Genomic DNA, 25,006 nt, shown 5'->3' with positions numbered 1-25,006 from the left:
GATGGAGAGCTATCCTGGGGACGGAGTTTGAAGGAGGAGTAAGTTTCCACACAGTAGGAAACCCTCTCACAGGTGTGTCTGTGGAGAGACTTGGAATCTCAGAGAGCAACATAACTCGGGGTGCCGGGGACACAGAACACACACCTAACCTTAACTACTTGCAGAAAAGTGGCTTAGATGCCTGCGTCTGCCAACAGCAAGTGGGGTCTGAACAGAAAAGTATGGGCTGCATCATTGGTCCTTAGCATAAGGACCACCTTTGAATGCCCTGAGGATAATCTGTAGGGCTCATGTGCCATAGCAACCCAAACCGTGGGATCGCCGGAGACACACACACAAAAAAGGACTTTTCCTGTGGAAGACTCTAACACAGCATGGTGACCCTGGTGCATTCACAGAATGAAGGATTGTGCATGCCCTAGTGAATACCAAAGGAGAGCAAGTCAGCTGCCATTTACGGCCGTCCCTCCCCAGAGGCAGAGAGGCAGGTGCACAACAGCCAGAGATGGAAGGCAAGGGGCTCCTGCAATCTCGGCCCCAGAGACCACATCTTCCACCAAACTGTGAGCAGACTGCAAGTTGATAATGACGTCTTCCCGGGATCCTGGACGGTTCTCATCTGCCAGGAGTGTCACAGCTTGAGATCAGCTCCCCAGAGGAGATACATGACACACCTGGGACTGGGCCCTCATGGCGCACCCAGGAAACTGAGTCGCCAAGATTGGGAAGTGCATAAGATGCAAGGTCCATCTGGGACAGCGCGCTTGCCAAGCAAGTGGTTGCCTGAGCAGTTTGGACCTGGGAAGGGCACAAAACCCACAGCCCATCTGGGTCTGTGCCCTTGCAGAACACCTGAGAACCTGAGCGGCTTAGATCTGGGAAGTACATGAAACACAGGGTCCACTTCGGACAGTGCCATTGCAGAGCACCCTGGAGCCTGAGCAGTGTGGACCCAGGAAATTCATGCTGCCTTGGGCTGTGGCAAACCCAGTGTGGACCATCCAATGTGAGCACTCCACACACATGCCAGTGGAATTTGTTTGTAGTGTCCATCTCTCTCCATAGCAAAACTGAACAAGTGAGCCTAAATGAGTGGCCACCTTCACCCCCTCATGTCAAGGTAGAAATTAGACCCTGAAGAGACTTGCAAACAGAAGAAGCCAAAATAAAGAAAGAAGGGGGGGACTTCTCTGCAAGTGACAGGTACAACAGATTAAAACTGCAGTTAATGTTGAGACTGTGCATTTGAGGGGCAACTATACACCTTGAGAACAAGTACAAGCCTGAACAAGGTCTGATACTGAACTGACACCACACAGCATCTCCAAAGAAATTCTAGATATATTTTTACTATCATAACTTTTTTTATTTAAATTTATGTATTTATTTTTTTAATTTAATTTAATTTTAAACTTTACATTATTGTATTAGTTTTGCCAAATATCAAAATGAATCCGATTACTTTACAATATTGTATTGGTTTTGCCATACATCAACAAATTTTAGTTCTTTAATACTCCTTTAACTTTCATTTTTATAGCCTACTATTTATTACCTTTCCAAAAAAAACCCCTATTTAAAAAAAATCAATTCCATATATATTTTTTAGTTTGGGGGATCGGTTTTGTTTGTATTTTTTTTATATTGTATTTTTGAACTCTAATGTCTATACTAGGTTTTTAATCTCTGCTTTTTTATATTTGTTATCAATTTTGTACCTTTAAGAATCTGATCTTCAGTATCCATTTTCACTTAGGGATTTGATTACTGGCTTGATCGCTCTCAAAGGTCCAACAAGTCAAAGCTATGGTTTTTCCAATAGTCATGTATGGATGTGAGAGTGGGACTATAAAGAAAGCTGAGTGCTGAAGAATTGATGCTTTTAAACTGTGGTGTTGGAGAAGAGAGTCCCTGCAAGGAGATCCAACCAGTTAAGCCTAAAGGAAATCAGTCCTGAATATTCATTGGAAGGACTGATGCTGGAGCTGAAACTCGAATACTTTGGCCACCTGATGCGAAGACCTAACTCACTGGAAAAGACCCTGATGCTGCGAAAGATTGAAGGCAGGAGGAGAAGGGGACGACAGAGGATGAGATGGCTGGATGGCATCACCAACTTGATGGACATGAGTTTGAGTAAGCTTTGGACGTTGGTGATAGACAAGGAAGCCTGGCATGCTGCAGTCCATGGGGTCTCAAAAAGTCGGACACAGCTGAGCGACTGAACCTGATTGCTCTCTCCCCTTTAGACTCTCCCTTTTCTCCTCTGGATCATTCTATCTCCTCCCTCCCCCTTCTCTTCTCTGTATCTTTGTGAATCTCTCTGGATGTTCCTAGATGTGGACAGTTGTTTCTGTGCTGCATGGAGAAGTCTTGAGGCTACTGTAACAGAAGGGCTGAAATCCAGAGGCAGGAAGCTTAACTCCAGAACTTGAGAATATCAGAGAACTCCAGACTCCAGGAAACATAATAGACAAGAGCTCACCCAAAAGTCTCCATACCTACACTGAAACCAAGCTCCATCTATGAGCCAACAAGTTCCAGTGCAAGGTGCACCACGCTTATGCCCCACCAAACAGGAAAACAACACTGAACGTTAAAAGACGGGCTGCCCAAAGCCATGCAAAACCCATAAACACCTCAAAACTCACTACTGGACACTTCACTGTACTCCAGAGAAAAGAGATCCAGCTACACCCACCAGAATATAGACACAAGTTCTCCCAACCAGGAAACCTTGACAAGCCACTGATCCAACCCCACCCACAGGGAGCAGACTCAACAACTAAAAGGAACCACGAACTTCCAGCCTGCAGAAATGGCACCTCAACACAGCAATCTAAACAAAATGAAAAGACAGAGAAATATTCAGCAGGTGAAGGAACATGATAAAAACCCACCAACCCAAACAAAACAGGAGGAGGTATGGAGTCTTCCTGAAAAAGAATTGGATCATAGTAAAGATGATCCAAATCTTGAAGACAAAATGCAATTACAGATAAATAGACTAGAGACAAGGATAGAGAAGATGCAAAAAATGTTTAACAAGGACCTAAAAGAAATAAAGAAGTGGCCATCAATAATGAACAATGCAAAAATTGAGACTAAAAGCACTCTGGAGAGAACCAACAGTAGAATAACGAGGCAGAAGAGAGGATAAGTGAGGTGAAAGATAGAATGGTAGAAATAAATGAAGCATAGAGGGAAAAAGATTTAAAAGAAATGAGGACAACCCCAGAGACCTCTGGGACAACATTAAATGCCCCAACATACAAATCATAGGGGTACCAGAAGAAGGCCAAAAGGAAGGGCATGAGAGACTACTTGAGGAGATAATAGTCCAGAATTTCCCTAAAATGGGCAAGGAAATAGCCACCCAAGTCCAAGAAATCCGGAGTGTCCCAAACAGGATAAACCCAAAGTGAAGCACCCCAGTTCAGTTCAGTCACTCAGTTGTGTCCGACTCTTTGCAACCCCATGAATCAAAGCACACCAGGCCTCCCTGTCGATCACCAACTCCCGAAACCTACCCAAACCCATGTCCATGAAGTCGGTGATGCCATCCAGCCATCTCATCCTCTGTTGTCCCCTTCTCCTCCTGCCCCCAATCCCTCCCAGCATCAGTGTCTTTTCCAATGGGTCAACTCTTCGCATGAGGTGGCCAAAGTATTGAAGTTTCAGCTTCAGCATCAGTCCTTCCAAAGAACACCCAGGACTGATCTCCTTTAGGATGGACTGGTTGGATCTCCTTGCAGTCCAAGGGACTCTCAAGAGTCTTCTCCAACACCACAGTTCAAAAGCATCAATTCTTCGGCACTCAGCTTTCTTCACAGTCCAACTCTCACATCCATACATGACCACTGGAGAAACCGTAACCTTGACTAGACAGACCTTTGTTGGGAAAGTAATGTCTCTGCTTTTGAATGTGCTATCTAGGTTAGCCATAACTTTCCTTATTAATCAAACTAATAAAAATTAAGCACAAAGTGTAAATATTAAAAGCAGCAAGGGAAAAGCAACAAAAAACACACAAGGGAATCCCCATAAGGATAACATCTGATCTTTTAATAGAAACTCCTCAGGCCAGAAGGGAATGGCAGGACATACTTAAAGTGATCAAAGAGAAAAATGCACAAACAAGATTACCCAGGAAGTATATCATTGAGATATGAAGGAGAAATCAAAAGCTTTACAAACAAAAGCTGCACCACCAAACCAGCTCTTCAACAAATGCTAATATCTTTCCTCTAGACAGGAAACACACACAAAAAAAGGTTTATTAAAATAACCAAAAACAACAAAGTAAATAGTAATGGGATCATATTTATCAATAATTACCTTAAATGTAAATGAATTATGTGCTCCAACCAAAAGACAAAGACTGGCCAAATGGATACAAAAATAAAATCACTATATATGCTGTCTACAAGAGACCCACCTTAAACCTAGGGACACATACAGGCTGAAAGTAAGGGGATGGAATAAGGTATTTCATGCAATTGGAGACTAAAAGATAGTAGGAGTAGCAATATTTATATAAGATAAAACAGACTTTAAAATAAAGACTACGATAAGAGACAAAGAAGGACACTACATAATGATCAAAGGATCAATAGAAGAAGAAGATATAGCAATTATAAACATATATGAACCTAACAAAGGAGCAGCTCAATACGTAAGGTAAATGCTAACAAGTATGACAAGGGAAATTAACAGTAACACAATAATAGTGGGGGCTTTAATACCCCACTCACACCTATGGATAGAATAACCAAAAAAGAAAAGTAGCAAGTCAACACAGCTTTAAATAATACAATGGACCAGTTAGACCTAATTGATATTTGATGCAGCTCAATACCAGAAAAACGAACAACCCAATCAAAAAGTGGACCAAAGAACTTAACTGACATTTCTCCAAAGACATACAGATGGCTAACAAACACATGAAATCTTGATGATGCTCAACATCAAAACCACAATGAGTTATCATCTCATGCTGGTCAGAATGGCCACCATCAAAAATCTACAAACAATAAATATTGGATAAGCTGTGGAGAAAAGGGAGCCCTCTTACACTGTTGGTGGGAATGCAAACTGGTACAGCCACTATGGAGAACAGTACGGAGATTCCTTTAAAAACTGGAAATAGATCTGCCATACAACCCAGCAATCCCACTTCTGGGCATACACACTGAGGAAACCAGAATTGAAAGAGACACATGTACCCCAATGTTCATTGCAGCACTGTTTACAATAGCTAGGACATGGAAGAAACCTAGATGTCCATTCGTAGATGAATGGATAATGAAGTTGTGGTACATATACATACTAGAATATTATTGTGCTATAAAAAATGCATTTGAGTCAGTTCTAATGAGGTGGATGAAACTGGAGTCTATTATACAGAGTGAAGTAAGTCAGAGAAACACCAGTACAGTATATTAACGCATGTATATCGAATTTAGAAAGATGGTAACAATGTTCCTATATGCAAGGCAGCAAAAGAGACACAGATGTAAAGAACCGACTTTTGGACTATGTGGGAGAAGGCAAGGGTGGGAAGCTATGAGAGAATAACATTGAAACATGTGTATTATGATATGTAAAATAGATGACCAATGTAAGTTAGATGCATGAAGTAGGGCACTCAAAGCTGGTGCTCCGGGACAACACAGAGGGATGGGAAGGGGAGGGACATGGGAGGGGGCTTCAGGATGAGGGGACACATGTGCACCCATGGCTGATTCATGTCGATGTATGGAAAAAACTACCACAATATTGTAAACTAATTAACCTCCAATTAAAATAAATTAATTATTTTAAAAAAAGAAAAAGCAAGAGAATTCCAGAACATCTTCTTCTGCTTCATTGACCATGCTAAAGCCTTTGACTGTGTGGATCTCAAAAAAACTGTGGGAAGTGCTCAAAGTAATAGGAAAAGCAGACCACCTTACCTGCCTCCTGAGAAATCTGTATGCAGGTCAAGAAGCAACAGTTAGAACTAGACATGGAACAACAGACTGGTTCCAAATTGGGAAAGGAGTAAGTCAAGGCTGTATATTTTCACCCTTATTATGTAACTTCTATGCAGAGTTAAAAGTGAAGTGAAGTTGCTCAATCGTGCCCTACTCTTTGCGACCCCAGGGAGTGTAGCCTACCATGCTCCTCCATCCATGGGATTTTCCAGGCAAGACTACTGGAGTGGATTGCCATTTCCTTCTCCAGAGGATCTTCCCAACCCAGGGGCTGAACACCGGTCTCCCACATTGTGGGCAGACGTTTTACCATCTGAGCCACCAGGGAATTCCAATGCAAAGACTTCAAAGTCTATGCAGAGTACATCATGTGAAATGCCAGGCTGGATAAAACACAACCTGGAATCAAGATTGCCAGAAGAAATATCAATAACCTCAAAGATGTAGATGACACCACTCTTACGGCAGAGAGCAAAGAGAACTCAAGATTCTCTTGATGAAAGTGAAAGAGGAGAGTGAAAAAGTTGGCTTAAAACTCAACATTCAAAAAATGAAGATCATGGCATCCAGTCCCATCACTTCATGGCAAATAGATGGGGAAAAAATGGAAACGGTGAGAGACCTTATTTTTTTGGGTTCCAAAATCCTGCAGGTGGTGACTGCAGCCATGAAATTCAAAGATGTTTGCTTCTTGGAAGAAAAGCTATGACCAACCTAGACAGCATATTAAAAAGCAGAGACATTGCTTATTACTTTACCACAAAGGCCCATCTCGTCAAAGCTATGGCTTTTCCAGTAGTCATGTATGAAGGTGAGAGTTGGACCATAAAGAAAACTGAGCACAAACGATGGATGCTTTTGAACTGAAGCATAGGAGAAGACTCTTGAGATTCCCTTGGACTGCAAGGAGATCAAACCCGTCAATCCTAAGTGAAACCAGTCCTGAATATTCATTGGAAGGACTGATGCTAAAGCTGAAGTTCTGATACTTTGGCCACCTGATGCGAAGAACTAACTCACTGGAAAAGACCCTGATGCTGGGAAAGATTGAAGGCTGGAGGAGAAGGGGATGAAAGAGGATGAGATGGTTTGATGGCATCACTGACTCGATGGACATTAGTTTGAGCAAACTCTGGGAGTGGGTGATGGACAGGGAAGCCTGGCATGCTGCAGTACACAGGGTCACAAAGAGTTGGACACAACTGAGTGACTGAACTGAGCTGAACTATTTTAATTATATTGATAGTTAAATATAATAAATGTATGTATTTCTTTGGTATATATTTGGAGAAGGAAATGGCAATCCACTCCAGTGCTATTGCCTGGAAAATCCCATGGACAGAGGAGCTTGGTAGGCTACAGCCCATGGGGTCGCAAAGAGTCGGACACGACTGAGCGACTTCACTTTGGTATATATTTACTAAATAGTTATATTTAAGACACATTGATGATCACTATGAATACAGACATTTAAAATACATGATCCTTTTCTTAAGGACCTTATGTTTAGGTCTTTAATCCATTTTGAGTTTATTTTGTAGCTGGGGATACATATTGATTATGCATTGATGCATATTGATTAAAACGCGCAGCTCTAGTATAGAGATATGGAAAGTGTTGTTGACAGTAAAAGAAAGGATTAGTTTTGCTACTAAGAACTAATGGAAGAGCCATGGAGTGATTCACAGAAAAGGTGATATTGGAACTGGACGTTTAATACAATATTTCATCACTTTGCTCTAATTAAAATATTAGATTTTTTAGGATTTAGTCACCATATTTACCTTGATAATTAGAAAACTTTCCTCTAGAAATGAGTTATTCCTAACTTTTATACCATGTTCTATGCTTTGAAATTTGGGGAGTTTTAACCGTGAGTTAATACAATATTTAAGAATCACAAAGGATGATGAAATCAGGATTAAGCACACCATTCAGAATGGCCATCATCAAATAATATACCAACAGTAATTGCTGGAGAGCAAGTGGACAAAAGGGAACTTTTCTGCATTGTTTGTGCGAATGTAAACTGGTAGAGTCATTATGGAGAGTCCTTTAAAAACTAGGAATAGTTACACCATATGACCCAGCAATCCCACTACTGAGCTTATACCCTGAAAGTCACAATTCTAAATGACACATGCACCCCAATGTTCACTGCATCAGTAGTTACAATAGCTAGGACATGGAAGCAACCTAGATGTCCACTGACAGATGAGTGGATAGAGAAGTTGTGGTACGTGTATACAATGGAATATTACTAAGCCATAAAAATGAATAAATTTGTTATATGGAAGCACAAAAGACCCTGAATAGCCCAAACAATCTTGAGAATGAAGAATGGAGCTTGAGGAATCAATCTTCCTGTCCTCAGACTATACTACAAGGTTAGTCATCAAGATGGTATGGTACTGACGAAAAAAAAAAAACAACTAGAAATATATATATACCAATGGAACAAGGTAGAAAGCCCAAAGATAAACCTACACATCTCTGAGCACCTTGGATTTGACAAAGGAGGCAAGAATATCCCATGGAGAAAAGACAGTCTCCTCCATAAACTGTGTTGGGAAAACTGGATAGCTATACATAAAAAAAAAAAAAAAGGGTGATGATGGCCTCATAGAATGAGTTTGGAAGTTTACCTTCCTCTGCAATTTTCTGGAAGAGTTTGAGTAGGATAGGTGTACATGTATGGCAAAACCAATACAATATTGCAAAGTAAAACAAATAATAATAATAAAATTTAAAAAAAAAGAAATTAGAACACTTCCTAACACAATACACAAAAATAAATTCACAGTGGATTAAAGACCTAAAGGTAATGCCAGAAATTATAAAACTCTTAGAGGAAAACGTAGAACACTCTTTGACACAGCCATAGAAAGATCTTCTTTGACCTACCTCCTAGAGTAATGGAAATAAAAACAGAACTAAACAAATGGATCATGATTAAACTTAAATGCTTTTGCACAGCAAAGGAAACCATAAAGAAGATGAAAGATAATCCTCAGATTGGGATAAAATAATTGTAAATGAGATAGCTGACAAAAACTTAATCTCTAAAATATAGAAGAAGCTCATGCAACTCAAAATCAGAAAAACAATCCAATCAAAAATGGGCAGAAGACTAAAACAGACATTTCCCCAAAGAAGACATACAGATGGCTAATAAAAACATGAAAATATGCTCAACATCACTTATTATTCGAGAAATGCAAATCAAAGCTACAATAAGGTATCACCTCACACCACTCAGAATGGCCATAATCAAAATATCTACAAATAATAAATGCTGGGAAGGATGTGGAGAAAAGAGAATCTCAACACACTGTTGAGAATGTAAATTAATACAGTCACCATGGAGAACAGTATGGAATTTTCTTTAAAAACTAGGAATAAAGCTACCATATGACTCAGTAATCCCACTACTGGGTACATACCCTGAAAAAATTATAACTGGAAAAGTCACATGTACTCCAATGTTCATTGCAGTACTATTTACAGTAGCCAGGACATGGAAGCAACCTAGGTGTCCTTTGACAGAGGAATGGTAAAAGAGTTGTGATACATATATACAATGGAGTGTTATTCATCTAAAAAAAAAATTTGAGCCACTTTTAGTGAGGTGGATAAACCTAGAACCTGTTAAGCAGAGTGAAGTAGGTCAAGAAGAGAAAAACAAATATTGTATATTAATGCATATATATGGAATCTAGAAAACTGATACTGATGAACCTATTCCTAGGGCAGCAATAGAGATGCAGAATAGAGAACACACTTGTGGACACAGAATGGGAAAGAGGCTGAGAAGAATTGAGATCAGATCAAATCAGATCAGTTGCTCAGTCGTGTCCGACTCGTGGTGACCCCATGAATCGCAGCAGTCCAGGCCTCCCTGTCCATCACAACTCCCGGAGTTCACTCAGACTCACGTCCATCGAGTCAGTGATGCCATCCAGCCATCTCATCCTCTGTCGTCCCCTTCTCCTCCTGCCCCCAATCCCTCCCAGCATCAGAGTCTTTTCCAATGAGTCAACTCTTCGCATGAGGTGGCCAAAGTACTGGAGTTTCAACTTTAGTATCATTCCTTCCAAAGAAATCCCAGGGCTGATCTCCTTCAGAATGGACTGGTTGCATCTCCTTGCAGTCCAAGGGACTCTCAAGAGTCTTCTCCAACACCACAGTTCAAAAGCATCAATTCTTCAGCGCTCAGCCTTCTTCACAGTCCAACTCTCACGTCCATACATGACTACTGGAAAAACCATACCCTTGACTAGACAAACCTTTGTTGGCAAAGTAATGTCTCTGCTTTTGAATATGCTATCTATGTTGGCATTGAAATATATACATTACCATATGTAAAATAGATAGCCAGTGGGAATTTGCTATATGATGCAGGGAGCTCAAACCGATGCTCTATGGCAACCTAGAGGGATGGGATGAGGTGGAAGATGGAAGGGAGGATCAAGAGGGAAGTGACATATGTGTAGTAGTAGTAGAAGTGTTAGTCACTTAGTCATGTCTGACTCTGTGCGACCTTGTAGACTGTAGCCCATCAGGCTTCTCTGTCCATGGGATTCTTCAAGCAAGAATACTGGAGTGGGTTGCCATTTCCTTCTCCAGGGGATTGTCCCAACCCAGGGATTGAATCCAGGTCTCCTGCCTTGCAGGCAAATTCTTTACCACCTAAGCTACAGGAAAGCCAATGTGTATACCTATGGCAGATTCGTGTTGACGTATGACAGAAACCAACACAACATTATACAGCAACTTGCCTCCAATTAAAAAATAAATTTAAAAAAGAGTTACAACAGGATCTGGAAAGACTCTTGACAGTGTCTGCAAACTCTTTAATTGTAAGATTACGGAGGGGTTTCTGTGCATCAATTTGTAATCTCTAGAATATAACCAATACTAATTCTTCCACTTAGGATATTTGTGAGGATTAAATGAAATAATGTGTGTTAAGCAGTTGGTGCTATTAATGGTAGAGAGTATGAATCCAAGAAGTGTTCAGTGTTAGAATTATTAAGAGTTAAGCATGGGGTCGCAAAGAGTCGGACACAACTGAGTGACTGAACTGAAGAATAGGCTAGACAATAAATTATAGCTATATCAAACATAGTTATACCTTAAATTAACACAACATTGTAAGTCAACTATACTTCAATTTAAAAAGTTTTTTAATACTAAAAAATGTGTGGAGTATTTTGGGAAAACTGCAGAGAATTACTTTCCAGTGAAGGTCTACTTGAAGGCTTGAGGAGACGAAAGTGTATTTGTAAAATGTCATTATTTGGAAATTTTCCAGGCAAAATAGTGACAATCCTATTTTTGTGGGGGATAATTATTTTATATTCTAGCTGTTTCTGGTTTTAGTGATCATCTATGGTGATAATGTTGATGAACAAACACCTCTGGATGTTAGTATTTGACTCTGCTATGATTCAGTTCAGTTCAGTTCAGTTCAGTTCAGTCGCTCAGTCGTGTCCAACTCTTTGCGACCCCATAAATCTCAGCACGCCAGGCCTTCCTGTCCCTCACCAACTCCCAGAGTTCACTCAGACTCATGTCCATCGAGTCAGTGATGCCATCCAGCCATCTCATCCTCTGTCGTCCCCTTCTCCTCCTGCCCCCAATCCCTCCCAGAATCAGACTCTTCCAATGAGTCAACTCTTCGCATGAGGTGGCCAAAGTACTGGAGTTTCAGCTTTAGCCTCATTCCTTCCAAAGAAATCCCGGGGCTTATCTCCTTCAGAAGCGACTGGTTGGATCTCCTTGCAGTCCAAGGGACTCTCAAGAGTCTTCTCCAACACCACAGTCCTCTAAGATTACACTCAGGTTTTCTAATTGTTTAATTATTGGTGCTTTGCTGATATATTTTCCAGCAACATTTGTGATCACAGATAATTAAATATTTCTATTTTGGTTCATTATCATACATTTGCATTTAATTTGTCTGATTGCTGCAGGTGGAAACAATAGGTGATGCATACTGTGTTGCTGCAGGGCTCCACAGAAAAAGCCTTTGCCATGCTAAACCCATTGCTCTGATGGCCCTGAAGATGATGGAACTTTCAGAAGAGGTGTTGACACCTGATGGAAGACCAATTCAGGTAAGCCTCTCAACAATCTTGTTTGAATAGTAATGCACCTGTAACTGAAGAAGGCAAGAAATTCCATTTTGAATTCTACTTACTATAGTTTACAGATCTAGATAAGCCAGTTGCTTAAGGAGGGATTACTAGAGATAACTTATAAATCCAGGAAAGGAACAAATGAAATATGACCCACCCAGAATAGGAAAAAGTGTGAGGAAGACAAATTACCATGGGGGAAAAAAAGGATTAAACCAAGGAAGGAACCTGCTGTCAGTGACCAGTTGTGAACCTGCTGTCATGACCAGGAAGGGTGATGATAAGAATTGGTCCTGAGAGATAATCCATAGAACAAGAAATAAGAAGCGAGAAATTGGAGGACCTGGACAACTTCCTGTGCATAGTGTACAGGTGTTCTTATAAAGCTCAGGGCTCAGGGTTACTTTTGAATTGTTTTTTGTTTCAGAGCTTGAACGTTGGAACCTTCAGACTTAAAAAAAAAAAAAAAGCACAACATGAAAGTTGTGAGTTTAGTTTTATTTGAGGCAAAATGAGGACGGTAGACTGGGATATAGCACCTCAGATAGATCTGAGGAACTGCTCCAAATAGGCAGGGGCAAAGGTCAGTATATATGTGATTTTGGTGATGGGGGAATACATGCAATCAAGCACATATTTTTTGGCAGATGATTTCTGCTAGTCACAAGGAGCAATCATCACCATGAAGGAATTTAGTGCTTTTCTAGATATGAGGAGATACAAGAATTGGGCTAATAAAAGCAGCTCCTGAAAATACATAGCTATCTGAAGATCTGCCGGTCAGTTTTTCCCTGAGCACAGAGTGCTTCGTTTCTCCTCTCCACCCTGAATTCTTCAGGGAGTGTTGAAAATCAGCAGCTGCAGCAGCACATGATTCAGTCCTCATAGAGGTAGATGGCAAGTGCCTGTGGCAAGTGCCGACTTGTGGTTGACAAGCCCAAGACTGAGGAAACATCAAAAGCTGGAAAATGTAGTTTCCAGTGTATTGTACTCTTTTTGATGCTGATAGCTGTCTGCAATTTGGGATTTATATCTGAGAATGGATGAAGTCACCCAGCTATATTTCTGAAAGCACCTGATAGATCCCAGAAATACTTTTAGTATGGATATGTATAAACCAAAATTTGTATTTGGCAAAGTAACCTTGAATTCAAGGCATCTCTTTAATAACAGTTCATCAATGATGGGTTAAAAAATACAGAAAATGCCTCAAAATATGAATATATTTCTAGTTTGGCATTATGGCAAAGTAGATACTCTGAGTGACCCTTCTGAATAAAATTATTAAAATGTAGTGTTAAATAGTTTATAAGTAGTAGCTTTTTGGAAAGTGCTCTATCATTAGAAGTGATAACAGGACACTAGAAAACACTATCCCTCCACGAGGAAAGTCAACCTCAATTCCCTCTTCAAAGAATTTCCACAGATAAAATTCTCTAAAAAATGGGTGCCTAATACTAAATACAAAGCAAAATAAAACTAAGGGGAAAAAACACACATACTCACATAGGAAAGCAAAGTACTATGAGTAAGAACCAATAGAAACAGGAGATGAGAAGAACAGACATGGAATGTTGTCAGAAATCAAAATTATTGTACATAATCTAAATTACATTACTTAGTATAATCAAAGAAATACAGAGAAGCTTAAAATCCAAGGCTGGAAAAGCTAGGTTTGAAAATGAACCAGAGAATTTCTAAGCAATCAACACTATACCAAAACAAACAAAAATAAAAAATCAAGCAAACCAAAACAAAAATACTCTCAGTAGATTAGTTTAGAAGCAGATTAGATACAGCTAAAGAAAATATCCATAAATTTGTCCAGAGAATTAAAAATGGGGAAATATGAATAAAAGAATGTAAAATATATAGGAGACTTTTTTTTTAATTTTATTTTATTTTTTAACTTTACAATATTGTACTGGTTTTGCCATATATCAAAATGAATCGGCCACAGGTATACATGTGTTCCCCATCCTGAGCCCTCCTCCCTCCTCCCTCCCCATACCATCCCTCTGGGTCGTCCCAATGCACCAGCCCCAAGCATCCAGTATCGTACATCGAACCTGGACTGGTGACATTATAAGTTCAGTTGGAATTACCTGCACATGAAGATAATAGAGAAAATATTTTTTAAAATTTCTCTGGAATTATTGAAAGACGCAAATCAGGTCTCAGACACAGTAATCTTAAAGAATTCTACAAAAGAGAAATCATGGGAATTCAAAGCTACATCTTTTTTTTACATTAATGTGTTTTGTTTTTTTTTTTATTTTAAACAAAAAGTATTTTAGTTTACTTTTAATGTTTTACTTCATTTGTACTTAATTTCATGATACATCTGCAATGTGTATAATGGGATATGTATATATTTTTTGAGATATAGTTATTTGCAATATTTTCTTATTTTCAGGTATATAACATGGTGATTCAAAATTTTTACAGATTATGCTCTACTTATAGTTATTATAAGATATTGGCTATATACCCTGTGCTGTACAGTATATCCTTGCATGCTTGTGAGTACTAAGTTGCTTCAGCCATGTCAGATTCTTTGCAACCCTATTGACCACAGCCCGCCAGGCTCTTCTTTCCATGGGATTCTCCAGGCAAGAATACTGTAATGGGTTGCCATGTCCTCCTCCAGGGATCTTCCTGACCCCGGCTTAGAACCCATTTCTCTATGTCTCCTGCATTGGCAGGTGGGTTCTTTACCACTAGCACCATCTGGGAAGCCCAGTTTATATCCTTACAGCTTATTTATTTAATACATAGTAATGTGTACTTCTTACTCCCCTATCCCTATTTTTCCCCTCCCTTCTTCCTTCTCCCTACAGGTAATCAGTATTTTTTTTTCCTATATCTGTGAGTCTGTTTCTTTTTTGTTATATTCACTAGTTTGTTTTAATTTTTAGATTTCACATTCAAGTGATAACATACAGTATTTGTATGACTTATTCCACTAAGTATAATATCCTCTGGGTCCATCCATTTTGTAGCAAATGGCAAAATTTTATTCATTTTTTTTATGTCCGAGTAGTATTCTGTAGTATATATATACCACAATCTGTTGATTGACCCTTAGAATATTTCCATATCTTCATAATTGTAAATAATGCTGCTATGAACATTGAGGTGCACATATCCTTTCAAATAAGTGTTCTGGTTTTCTTTAGCTATATATACCCAGGAGTTGAAATGATGGGTCATATGATACTTATATCTTTAATTTTCTGAGTAAGTTCCAAACTGTCTTACACAGTTGCTACACAAATTCACATTTCCGTCAACAGTGTACAAGAGTCCCCTTTTCTCAACATCCTCACCATTTGTTATTGTGGTCTTTTTGATCAGAGTCATTCTGACAGGTATGAAGTGGTATCTCCCTGTGGTTCTAACTTGCATTTTTCCAGTGACTAGAAATGTTGAACATTTTTTTCATGTGCCTGATGGAAGTGTATCTGTTCAAGTTTTCTGCCCATTTTTAATTGAATTGTTTATTTTTTGACATTGAGTTGTATGAGCTGTTTATATATTTTATTCATTAACTGCTTATCAATCATTATATTCAAATATTATATTATATTATATGCAAATGTTTTCTTTCATTCAGTAGATTGTCTTTTCATTTTGTCCAAGGTTTCCTTTGCTATTCAAAACATTTTAACAAAACTAGACATATCTTAGTGAGACTGCTTGCTCCTTGGAAGAAAATCTATGAAAACCTAGACAGCATATTAAAAGGCAGAGACATCATTTTGTCAACAAAGGTCAGTAGTCAAAGCTATGGTTTTTCCATTAGTTATGTAGGGATGTGAGAGTTGGACCATAAAAAAGCCTGAGCACTGAATTGATGCTTTCAAACTGTGGTGCTGGAGAAGACTCTTGAGTGTCCCTCAGACAGCAAGGAAATCAAGCCAGTCAGTCCTAACAGAGAACAACCCTGAATATCCATTGGAAGGACAGATGTTGAAACTGAAGCTCCAATACTTTGGCCACCTGATGCAAAGAGCCAACTCATCTGAAAAGACCCTGATGTTCAAAAAGACTGAGGGTAAGAGGAGAAGCAGGTGATAGAAGATGAGAAGGTTGGATGGCATCACTGACTCAATGGACATGAGTTTGAGCAAGCTCTGGGAGAAGGTGAAGGACAGGGAAGCCTGGCGTGCTGCAGTTCATGGGGTCACAAAGAGTTAGGCACAACTGAGTGACTGAGCAATGATGAGACTGCACTGCATGAAAGAAAAAGAGGACATGATAAAAGACAACAGTGACATTCATTAGTAGGGAAAAGATGGTGTATTCAATGAATGTTTGGGGGCCAATTGGTTATCCATGTTTAAAAAATATGTAATTGCATCCCTACTTCCTGTGTATGCACATAAATCAATTACAGGTGGATTAAATATTATAGGCTGTAGTATACAATTATTAATTTATAATTAGGAATTTATAAACTCAGTGATTTATTTACTAAATTATAATTAACATACAACATGTCAGTTTCAGGTGTACTACATAATGATTTGACATTTGCATACAATATGATATAATTAGAAATTTGAATAAGAGTAGAGAACTTTTTGGAAACTAGGCAGGCCAAAAACTTTCAAACCATAAAAGAAAATATGGATAAATTTTACTACATTAAAACTAAAACATTTCTGTTTGACAAAGAACACCTATAGAGAATGAAAAGTTAACCACAGCTAGGATAATTTTTTGCAATACATATAAGCAATAAAATATCTTTGGTTAATCTCATCAGCATTCACATTAGATATATTAATAACACTATAATGTAGCTTTCCTACATATGAGTTCAGCACAACTTTGAAGGTCTGACAGTGACTTTATTGCTGAGGAATTGGAGTAGCAGGAAGTCTCATACAGAACTTGTGGGAGTATAAATGGTATGATTTGCTTGGCATTAACTAGTAAAGTTTAACTTGTGCCTTTCTTACAACCCAGTAATCCCTCTCTCAAATGTTTGCTCCAAGAAAGTTGGTGTACGTATGCAGGAGAAGTCACACACAATATTATTCACAATGATATTTTCATAAAGGCCCCAAAGAGTCTTGAGATAAATATCCATTTAAAAATAGAATGGATAAACTATGATACATTATACCTCGGTATACTATTACAGCAAGGAAAAAGAATGGCTTCAGCTACTGAACATCAACATGGATGGATGTCAAAAACATAATATTGTGCAAAGGAAGCACGTGATGGAAGAATCATCATTGTTCAGTCACTCTGTCATGTCCGACTCTTTGTGACCCCATTGACTGCAGCACACCAGGCTTCTCTGTCCTTCACCATCCCCCAGAGTCTGCTCAAACTCATGTCCATTGAGTCAATGATGCCATCCAACCTCTCAGCCTCTGTCATCCCCTTCTCCTCCTGCCTTCAATCTTTCCCAGCATCAGGGTCTTTTCAAAAGAGTCAGCTCTTCGCATCAGGTGGCCAAAGTACTGGAGCTTCAGCTTTAGCATTAGTCCTTCCAATGAATATTCAGGGTTGATTTCCTCCAGGACTGATAGGTTTTGATCTCCTTGCTGACAAGGGATTCTGAAGAGTCTTCTCCAACACTACAGTTTAAAAAGCATCAATTCTTTGGCGCTTAGCTTTTTTGATTGTCCAGCTCTCACATCCTTACATGACTACTGGAAAAATCATAGCTTTGACTATATGGATCTTTGTCAGCAAAGCAATGTCTCTGTCTTTTACTACACTGTCTATGTTTGGCATAGCTTTTCTTCCAAGGAGCAATCGTCTTTTAATTTTATGGCTGCAGTCACTGTCCACAGTGATTTTGGAGCCCAAGAAAATAAAGTCTCTCACTGTTTCCATTGTTTCCCCATCTATTTGCCATGAAGTGATGGGATCAGATGCCATGATCTTCATTTTTTGAATGTTGAGTTTTTAACCAGCTTTTTCACTCTCACCTTCAAGAGACTCTTTAATTCCTCTTTGCTTTCTGCCATAAGGGTGGTGTCATCTGCATATCTGAGGTTATTGATATTTCTCCGCACAATCTCAGTGGCTCAGATGGTTGCAAGAATGCCCTGCAATGTGGAAGATTTGGGTTTGATCTCTGGGTTGGAAAGATCCCCTGGAGGAGGGCATGGCAACCCACTCCAGTATTCTTGTCTGGAGACTCCCCATGGACAGAGGAGCCTGGCAGGCCACAGTCCATGGTGCTGCAAAGAGTCAGAAATGACTGAGTGACTAAGCACAGCATACAGCACATAGCAATCTTGATTCCAGCTTATGCTTCATCCAGCCCCGTATTTCTCATGATGTACTCTACATAGAGGAGAAGGGGACAACAGAGGATGAGATGGTTGGATGGCATCGCCGACTCAATGGACATGAGTTTGTGTAAACTCCAGGAGTTAGTGATGGACAGGGAGGCCTGGCGTGATGCAATCCATGGGGTCGCAAAGAGTCGGATATGACTGAGCAACTAAACTGAACTGAACTGAACTCTACATAGAAGTGAAATAAGCAGGGTGACAATATACAGTCTTGACATACTCCTTTCCCAATTTGGAACCAGTTTGTTGTTCCAAGTCCGGTTCTAACTGTTGCTTCTTGACCTGCATACAGGTTTTGCAAGAGGCAGATAAGATGGTCTGGTGTACCCCTGTCTTTAAGAATTTTCCAGTTTGTTGTGATCTACGCCCTCAAAGGCTTTAGCATAGTTAATGAAGCAAAAGTAGATGTTTTTTTGGAATTCTCTTTCTTTATGATCCAACAGATGTTGGCAATTTGATTTCTGGTTAAATGCTATAGTATTGTTTATAGTATTATAAACAATGCTATAGTATTATTCTTTTGAATTAAAATTAGAAACTAGAAAGATGAAAAATATGTTATTTTGAAATACCTTGATGGAGAAAGTAGAAAGTGAGAAATGACTAATACAAAATTCAAGATGTTGCTTATCTTCTAGGGAAAGAAATACAGTGATTGGATGAAAGGGCATGCAATAAAGAAGGTTAATATAGAGATTATAGCAAAATTATTCATTTTATTACTATGCTTAATGTGTGGGGCTTCCCTGGTGGCTCAGCAATAAAGAATCCACCTGCAATGCAGAAGCTGCACAAGCCGCGGGTTCAATCTCTGGGTTAGGAAGATTCCCTGGAGGAGGAAATGGCAGCCCACTACAGTATTCTTGCTTGGAGAATCCCATGGACAGAGGAGCCTGGCAGGCCACAGTCCATAGGGTTGCAAAGAGTCGGACATGACTAAAGTGACTTAGCACAACACATGCTAAATGTGTACATGTATGTTTACATTTGAAAATTTTTAAATGTGGATAAACAGTTTTCAAACCACTCCCAACAATTGTGAAAACAGAAAAGCATGGAGCAATAATTTTTGTTTTAATCTAAGTTTAAGTTCCCTCAACGTAATTATTGAAGTATTTATGCATGTTACTGACACTCCTACTACTGCCAGGAAAACAAAACAAAAAAAAAAAGGAATGATGTCTCAAATGTGAAGCAAACGGCAAAAATACACATTCCAGATTGAACTGATATCACATCTTACATTTTCAAGGCTACCAGCTCAGCAAATTTATCGTTTGGGATTGTTTTTCTATGTTGGGTTTTCTTTTATAGGAGATATAATGTTTATATTGATGCAGCATTGTCAAAGCAAACTTAAATTACTATAGAACCAAATGAAAGGAATTGTGTTTTACAGTGTGCTCATCTGTATTTTCTTTTTGGGGATGTAAAACTGGTCTGACTATGAATTACTTTATCAAATCAGAAGAGGGCATGCCAATAAAGGTTTAATAATGGTTTAATAAGGATTCAAACAGAGAATTCAAAATATTAAAATCCCCTTAATCATTTTGAAATCATTTAGTGACATTTCAGGGAGCTCCAAGGAGCTCTAGTCCTTTATGTCTCAGCACAGAAAGAATTCAGCAAGATGTAAAGTGATAGATAAGAAGTGATTTATTAGAATAGGATGTTTGTGATGTTTACAAGTGGAGGGTGAGAGGGTGCACCTGAGAACCTGGGCTACAGTTTTAGAATCAAAGGAAAAGTGGGGAAGGAGAAAAGACCACTTTCTTCTTTATTCTTGAGTATATGTCACACTTCTATCATCAACTCCTCCACCAGTTTGGGCAGGGGAGTTTCTTGTCCCTAGATGGTCAAGCCTGAACTGTCATGGAACTATGGAAAAAATATTTTAAGTCTCAGTACAATAAGAATCTTTACTTTGAAATATTACCTTTCCATAAAGTCTTGTTTCTTATGTGTGCAGAGAGCATATCCTAGGGGTCATTAACTTACTGAGCTCTGTAGGCAGAATGTGGGTCTTGGGCCACATTGCTTTATTGTTCTGGGTCATGTCTCTTGCGTCTGCTGAATGATTTGTTGCTAAGCAAGCTTGCTTGGTTTTGTGGTTAAGCAAAGCTGCTTTCTTGAGTAAAGCTCAACTTACAGGAGTCTCCCATACTTTTTCCCTTTACTTATAGTCCCCTAGTGAGATTACCTTACTTTGTCTCTTTATTCTGTCCCTCTCAATTTTAGCTTCATTACTAATTTATATTGTTTGCAAAGTTTAGAGTTGCTTTTTGTCATTTTTATTTGATTTTGATTTGGCTACTAACTTGTTTCCATGGGCATGTTTCTAAACTTATTGGAAGAATCTTTCATTAAACAAGTTTGATTGTTACAGTAGCGTATATGTGATCAGTTGACTGTTTATTTCAAACTAAGTTTTTAGGCTTTTTAAAATTTAAGTTATTTGAGTTGCAATACTTGCTCAAGACAAAGGAAAATTCCCCAAGTCTCTCAAATTTTGAAAAACAAATTACAAATTTTATATGGTTTTACACACCATTGAGGCACCTATCATGATAGGAAATAGGAACTTGAATTATCAATTATAATTGCTTGCAAATGTTTTGTTATGTCCTTGAATCAATAAGTGTAAAATTGATTGGCTAAAATTCTAATTTTGAATATTACCAGAGAATATACTATTTTACTTATTCAGTTTATAATACTCAAATTATCTTTTATATAAGCACTCTGTAAGTATTTCATAAGTCTGTTAAAGATGCAGATCAAAAGAAACACAACAATGAACATTAGAAGGGTCATCAAAAGAGATTGTAATCAGGATTTTGGAGATCCAAGCCATTTTCCCAGAACAGTTCCCAAATCAGAAAGAGGGTTATGGGTTATGTAAGGCCTCAATTTTTTGTGTGTGCATATGTTTTAACATTTGAGATACATTAATAGATTCATCTGGAATGAAAGAGAAACATTTTGTTTTGCTGATAGCACAGGTCTCTCCCTAAGAAGCTGTAATGATGTCCAAGACCATCCTTTTTTATAGAACAGCTTTTCTCATTAGAGACATTTCATCATTTGGAGGGATTTGGCATTATTTCTATCATGGAAGGCTCCTTGAATAAATTTTGTTACAGCCTCAATGTGAACTACATTTTCAAAACCTAGTCCTGGCATAAGGATGTTGGCTAAATGATCATACTATTGAATGACAGACCAAGTCCATCTAGCACACGTCATAAGGAGGTTGACTGGAGAGTGGCTCAAAGAAGTTAACATATGTCCTTGGGCCCAAGAGAATCCTAGAGTGTGTTTTAAGCCTCCTTTCCCAGTTTGTTTTAAACCATTCATTATCTCTTAGAACTGTGATGTGGAGACAGTCATCCCTAGGTAACCATCCCATATCTCTAGTAAAATATTCTTTGTTTATCCAAGAGTGATCTTTCTGCTCCCGGCAAAAAAGAGTTCTATCATTTAGTCTACCATATCCTGTAATGAGCCAAATAAACCTGTCCCAAATTTGGAATATATTTCCAGCCCATAGACTTTTGGTTTTGTCTTTAACTTTAGGGTAGACTTTCCAGTGAGCCTGAGAAACTGTCTTACTATATGAAAATTGCATAGAATATCCAGGATTTTATATGGTGGAAGCTATAGGCCAGGAAAAGTGATCCCATAAAGTGATGGATTTTTTCTTGGAGGATCATACTAGCATTTTTTTCTTCTAAAATTAAATGTCTTAAAACTAACCAATCAGCATGCTGGAGTAGGGAGACCCACCATGGCAATCCAGAGCTGCTGGAAAGTGGAAGTTGACCACATATTCAGCAGTTAGAGTTATCAGTAAAATCTGCATAAGACTTAGCCCAGAGTAGGAAAACATTTGAACTGTCTTCAGCTTTTATGGAAGCAACATTGTGAACTAAGCTAATAATCATATACCATCTTATAATTTTTATTTATTTTTTAAATGGAAATTTTAACTAAGTATTTATCTGTTTTGGAGGCTGTAGAGTGGGATTTTTCAATGTTTTTCCAGCAAATGTGACACCTCAATATCTAGAGGAGAGGTACAAATAAGACAAGGAGCAAGGAAATCACTTATCCATGTAGGTTCCCTAGATAGGATCAGCATATCCCATCTATGATTGCCTTTTAAACAGAAACTTAAGATCATTAACAGGTTTATAAGAGTAAGTGCCCTCATTTTGGTTGGTTGAGTTATAGGGTTTAACTCTAGAAGGGTGGACCAAGAAGAATATCCCTATATTATTTATTGCAGTGGGATTTGTTAATATAACTTTTTATTGTTATCTTTTTTTTTTTAGTTTTTTAATTGAAGGACAATTGCTTTACAGAATTTTGTGGTTTTCTGTCATTCATCAACAAGAATCAGCCATAGGTACAACCATGTCCCCTCCCTCTCCATCCCAGCCTTTAGCCTGTCACAGAGCCTCTGTTTGAGTTCTCTGAGCCATATAGCAAATTCCCATTGGCTATCTATTTTACATACGGTATTTTAAGTTTCTATGTTACTCGCTCCATACAGCTCCCCTTCTCCCTCCTCTCCTACCACCATGTCCATAGGTTTGTTCTCTGTATCTGTTTCTCCATTGCTGCCCTGAAAATAAATTCATCAGTGCCATCTCTTTAGATTCCATGTATATGTGTCAGTATATGGTATTTATATTTCTCTTTCTGACTTATTCACTCTGTATAATAGGCTCTACTTTCATCCACCTCATTAGAACAGATTCAAATGTGTTCCTTTTTATGGATCAGTAGTATTCCATTGTAAATGTGTACATATATACACAGCTTCTGTATCCATTCATCTGTCAGTGGACATCTAAGTTGTTTCCATGTTCTAGCTATTGTAAATAGTGCTTCAGTGAATACTGGGGTACATGTCTTTTTCAATTTTGGTTTCCTTAGGCTATATGCCTAGGAGTGGGATTGCTGGGTCACATGGTGGTTTTATTCCTAGCTTTTTAAGGAATCTCCATGCTCTCTTTCATAGTGGCTGTATCAGTTTCCATTCCCACCAGCAGTGCAAGTATTCCCTTTTCTCCACACCCCCTCCTCATTTATTGTTTGTAGACTTTTGGAGGATGGCCATTTTGATTGGTGTGAGGTGGTATCTCAATGTAGTTTTGATTTGCATTTCTCTAAAAATGAGTGATGTTGAGCATCTTTTCATGTGCTTGTTAGCCATTTGTATGTCTGCTTTCGAGAAATGCCTTTTCAGGTGCGTTTCCTACTTTTTCATTGGATTGTTTGCTTTTCTAGTATTTAGTTGTATGAACTGTTTGTATATTTTGGAAAATCCTTGTCAGTTGTTTCCTTTGTTATTATTTCCTCCCATTCTGAGGGTTGTCTTTTCACCTTGTTTGTTGTTTCCTTTGCTATTGAAAGCTTTTAAGTTTAATTAGGTCCCATTTGTTTATTTTTGTTTTTATTTCCACTACTCTAGGTGGTGGGTCATAGAAGATCTTGCTTTGATTTATGTCATCAGATGTTCTGCATATGTTCTCTTCTAAGAGATAGTCTCTGGACAGAGGATGAGATGGTTGGATGCATCACCGACTCAATGGGCATGAGTTTGAGTAAACTCCAGAAGTTGCTGATGGACAGGGAGGCCTGACGTGCTGCAGTCCATGGGGTTACAAGGAGTTGGACATGACTGAGTGACTGAACTAACTGATCTTACATTTAAGTCTTTAATCTATTTTGAGTTTATCTTTGTGTTTGGTGTTAGGTAGTGTCTAATTTTATTCTTTTGCACATAGCTGTCCAGTTTTTCCAGCACCATTTGTTGAAGACACTGTCTTTGCCCCACTGTATATTCTTGCCTCTTTTGTCAAAAATAAGGTACCCATCTCTGCATGGGTTTATCTCTGGGTTCTCTATGTTTTTTCATTGGTCTATATTTCTGTCTTTGTGCCAGTACCATACTGTCTTGATGACTGTAGCTTTGTAGTATAGTCTTAAGTCAGGAAGGTTGATTTCTCCAGCTCCTTTCTTCTTTCTCAAGATTGCTTTGGCTATTTGGTGTCTTTTGTGTTTCCATATGAATTGTGAAATTTTTTGTCCTAGTTCTGTGAAAAAATGAACTTGGTAATTTGATATGGATCTCACTGAATCTGTAGATTGCATTTGGTAGTATAGTCATTTTCACAATATTGATTCTTCCTACCCAGGAACATGGAATATCTCTCCATCTGTTTATATCATCTTGGATTTCTTTCATCAGTGTCTTATAGCTTTCTGTATACAGGTCTTTTGTCTCCTTAGGTAGGTTTATTCTTTTTGTTGCAGTGGTGAATGGTATTGATTCCTTAATTCCTCTTTCTGATTCTTCATTGCTGGTATATAGGAATGCAAGTGATTTTTGTGTATTGACCTTGTATCCTATGACTTTGCTGAATTCAGTGATTAGCTCTAGTAATTTTTTGATAGTTTCTTTTGGGTTTTCTATGTATAGTATCATGTCATCTGTAAACAGTGAGGGTTTTACTTCTTGTTTTCTGATCTGGATTTCTTTTATTTCTTTTTC

At 38.6% G+C, this 25,006-nt stretch overlaps 1 protein-coding gene across 1 annotated transcript in view; it reads left to right on the top strand.

Annotated features, from left to right (window-relative positions):
• GUCY1A2 (guanylate cyclase 1 soluble subunit alpha 2) overlaps window positions 1–25,006 on the top strand; it is a 516,653-nt gene that overhangs the window by 355,046 nt on the left and 136,601 nt on the right. The window contains exon 6 of the mRNA XM_025266957.3: window positions 11,951–12,094. Coding sequence (XP_025122742.1) covers window positions 11,951–12,094 — 144 coding nt within the window. The remainder of the gene's footprint in view (window positions 1–11,950; window positions 12,095–25,006) is intronic.

Source organism: Bubalus bubalis, chromosome 16 (assembly GCF_019923935.1).
Source record: "Bubalus bubalis isolate 160015118507 breed Murrah chromosome 16, NDDB_SH_1, whole genome shotgun sequence".
Classification (NCBI taxonomy): Eukaryota; Metazoa; Chordata; class Mammalia; order Artiodactyla; family Bovidae; genus Bubalus; species Bubalus bubalis.
The sequence above is the reverse complement of the archived record's forward strand: the minus strand, read 5'-3'. Positions and strand labels throughout refer to the sequence as shown.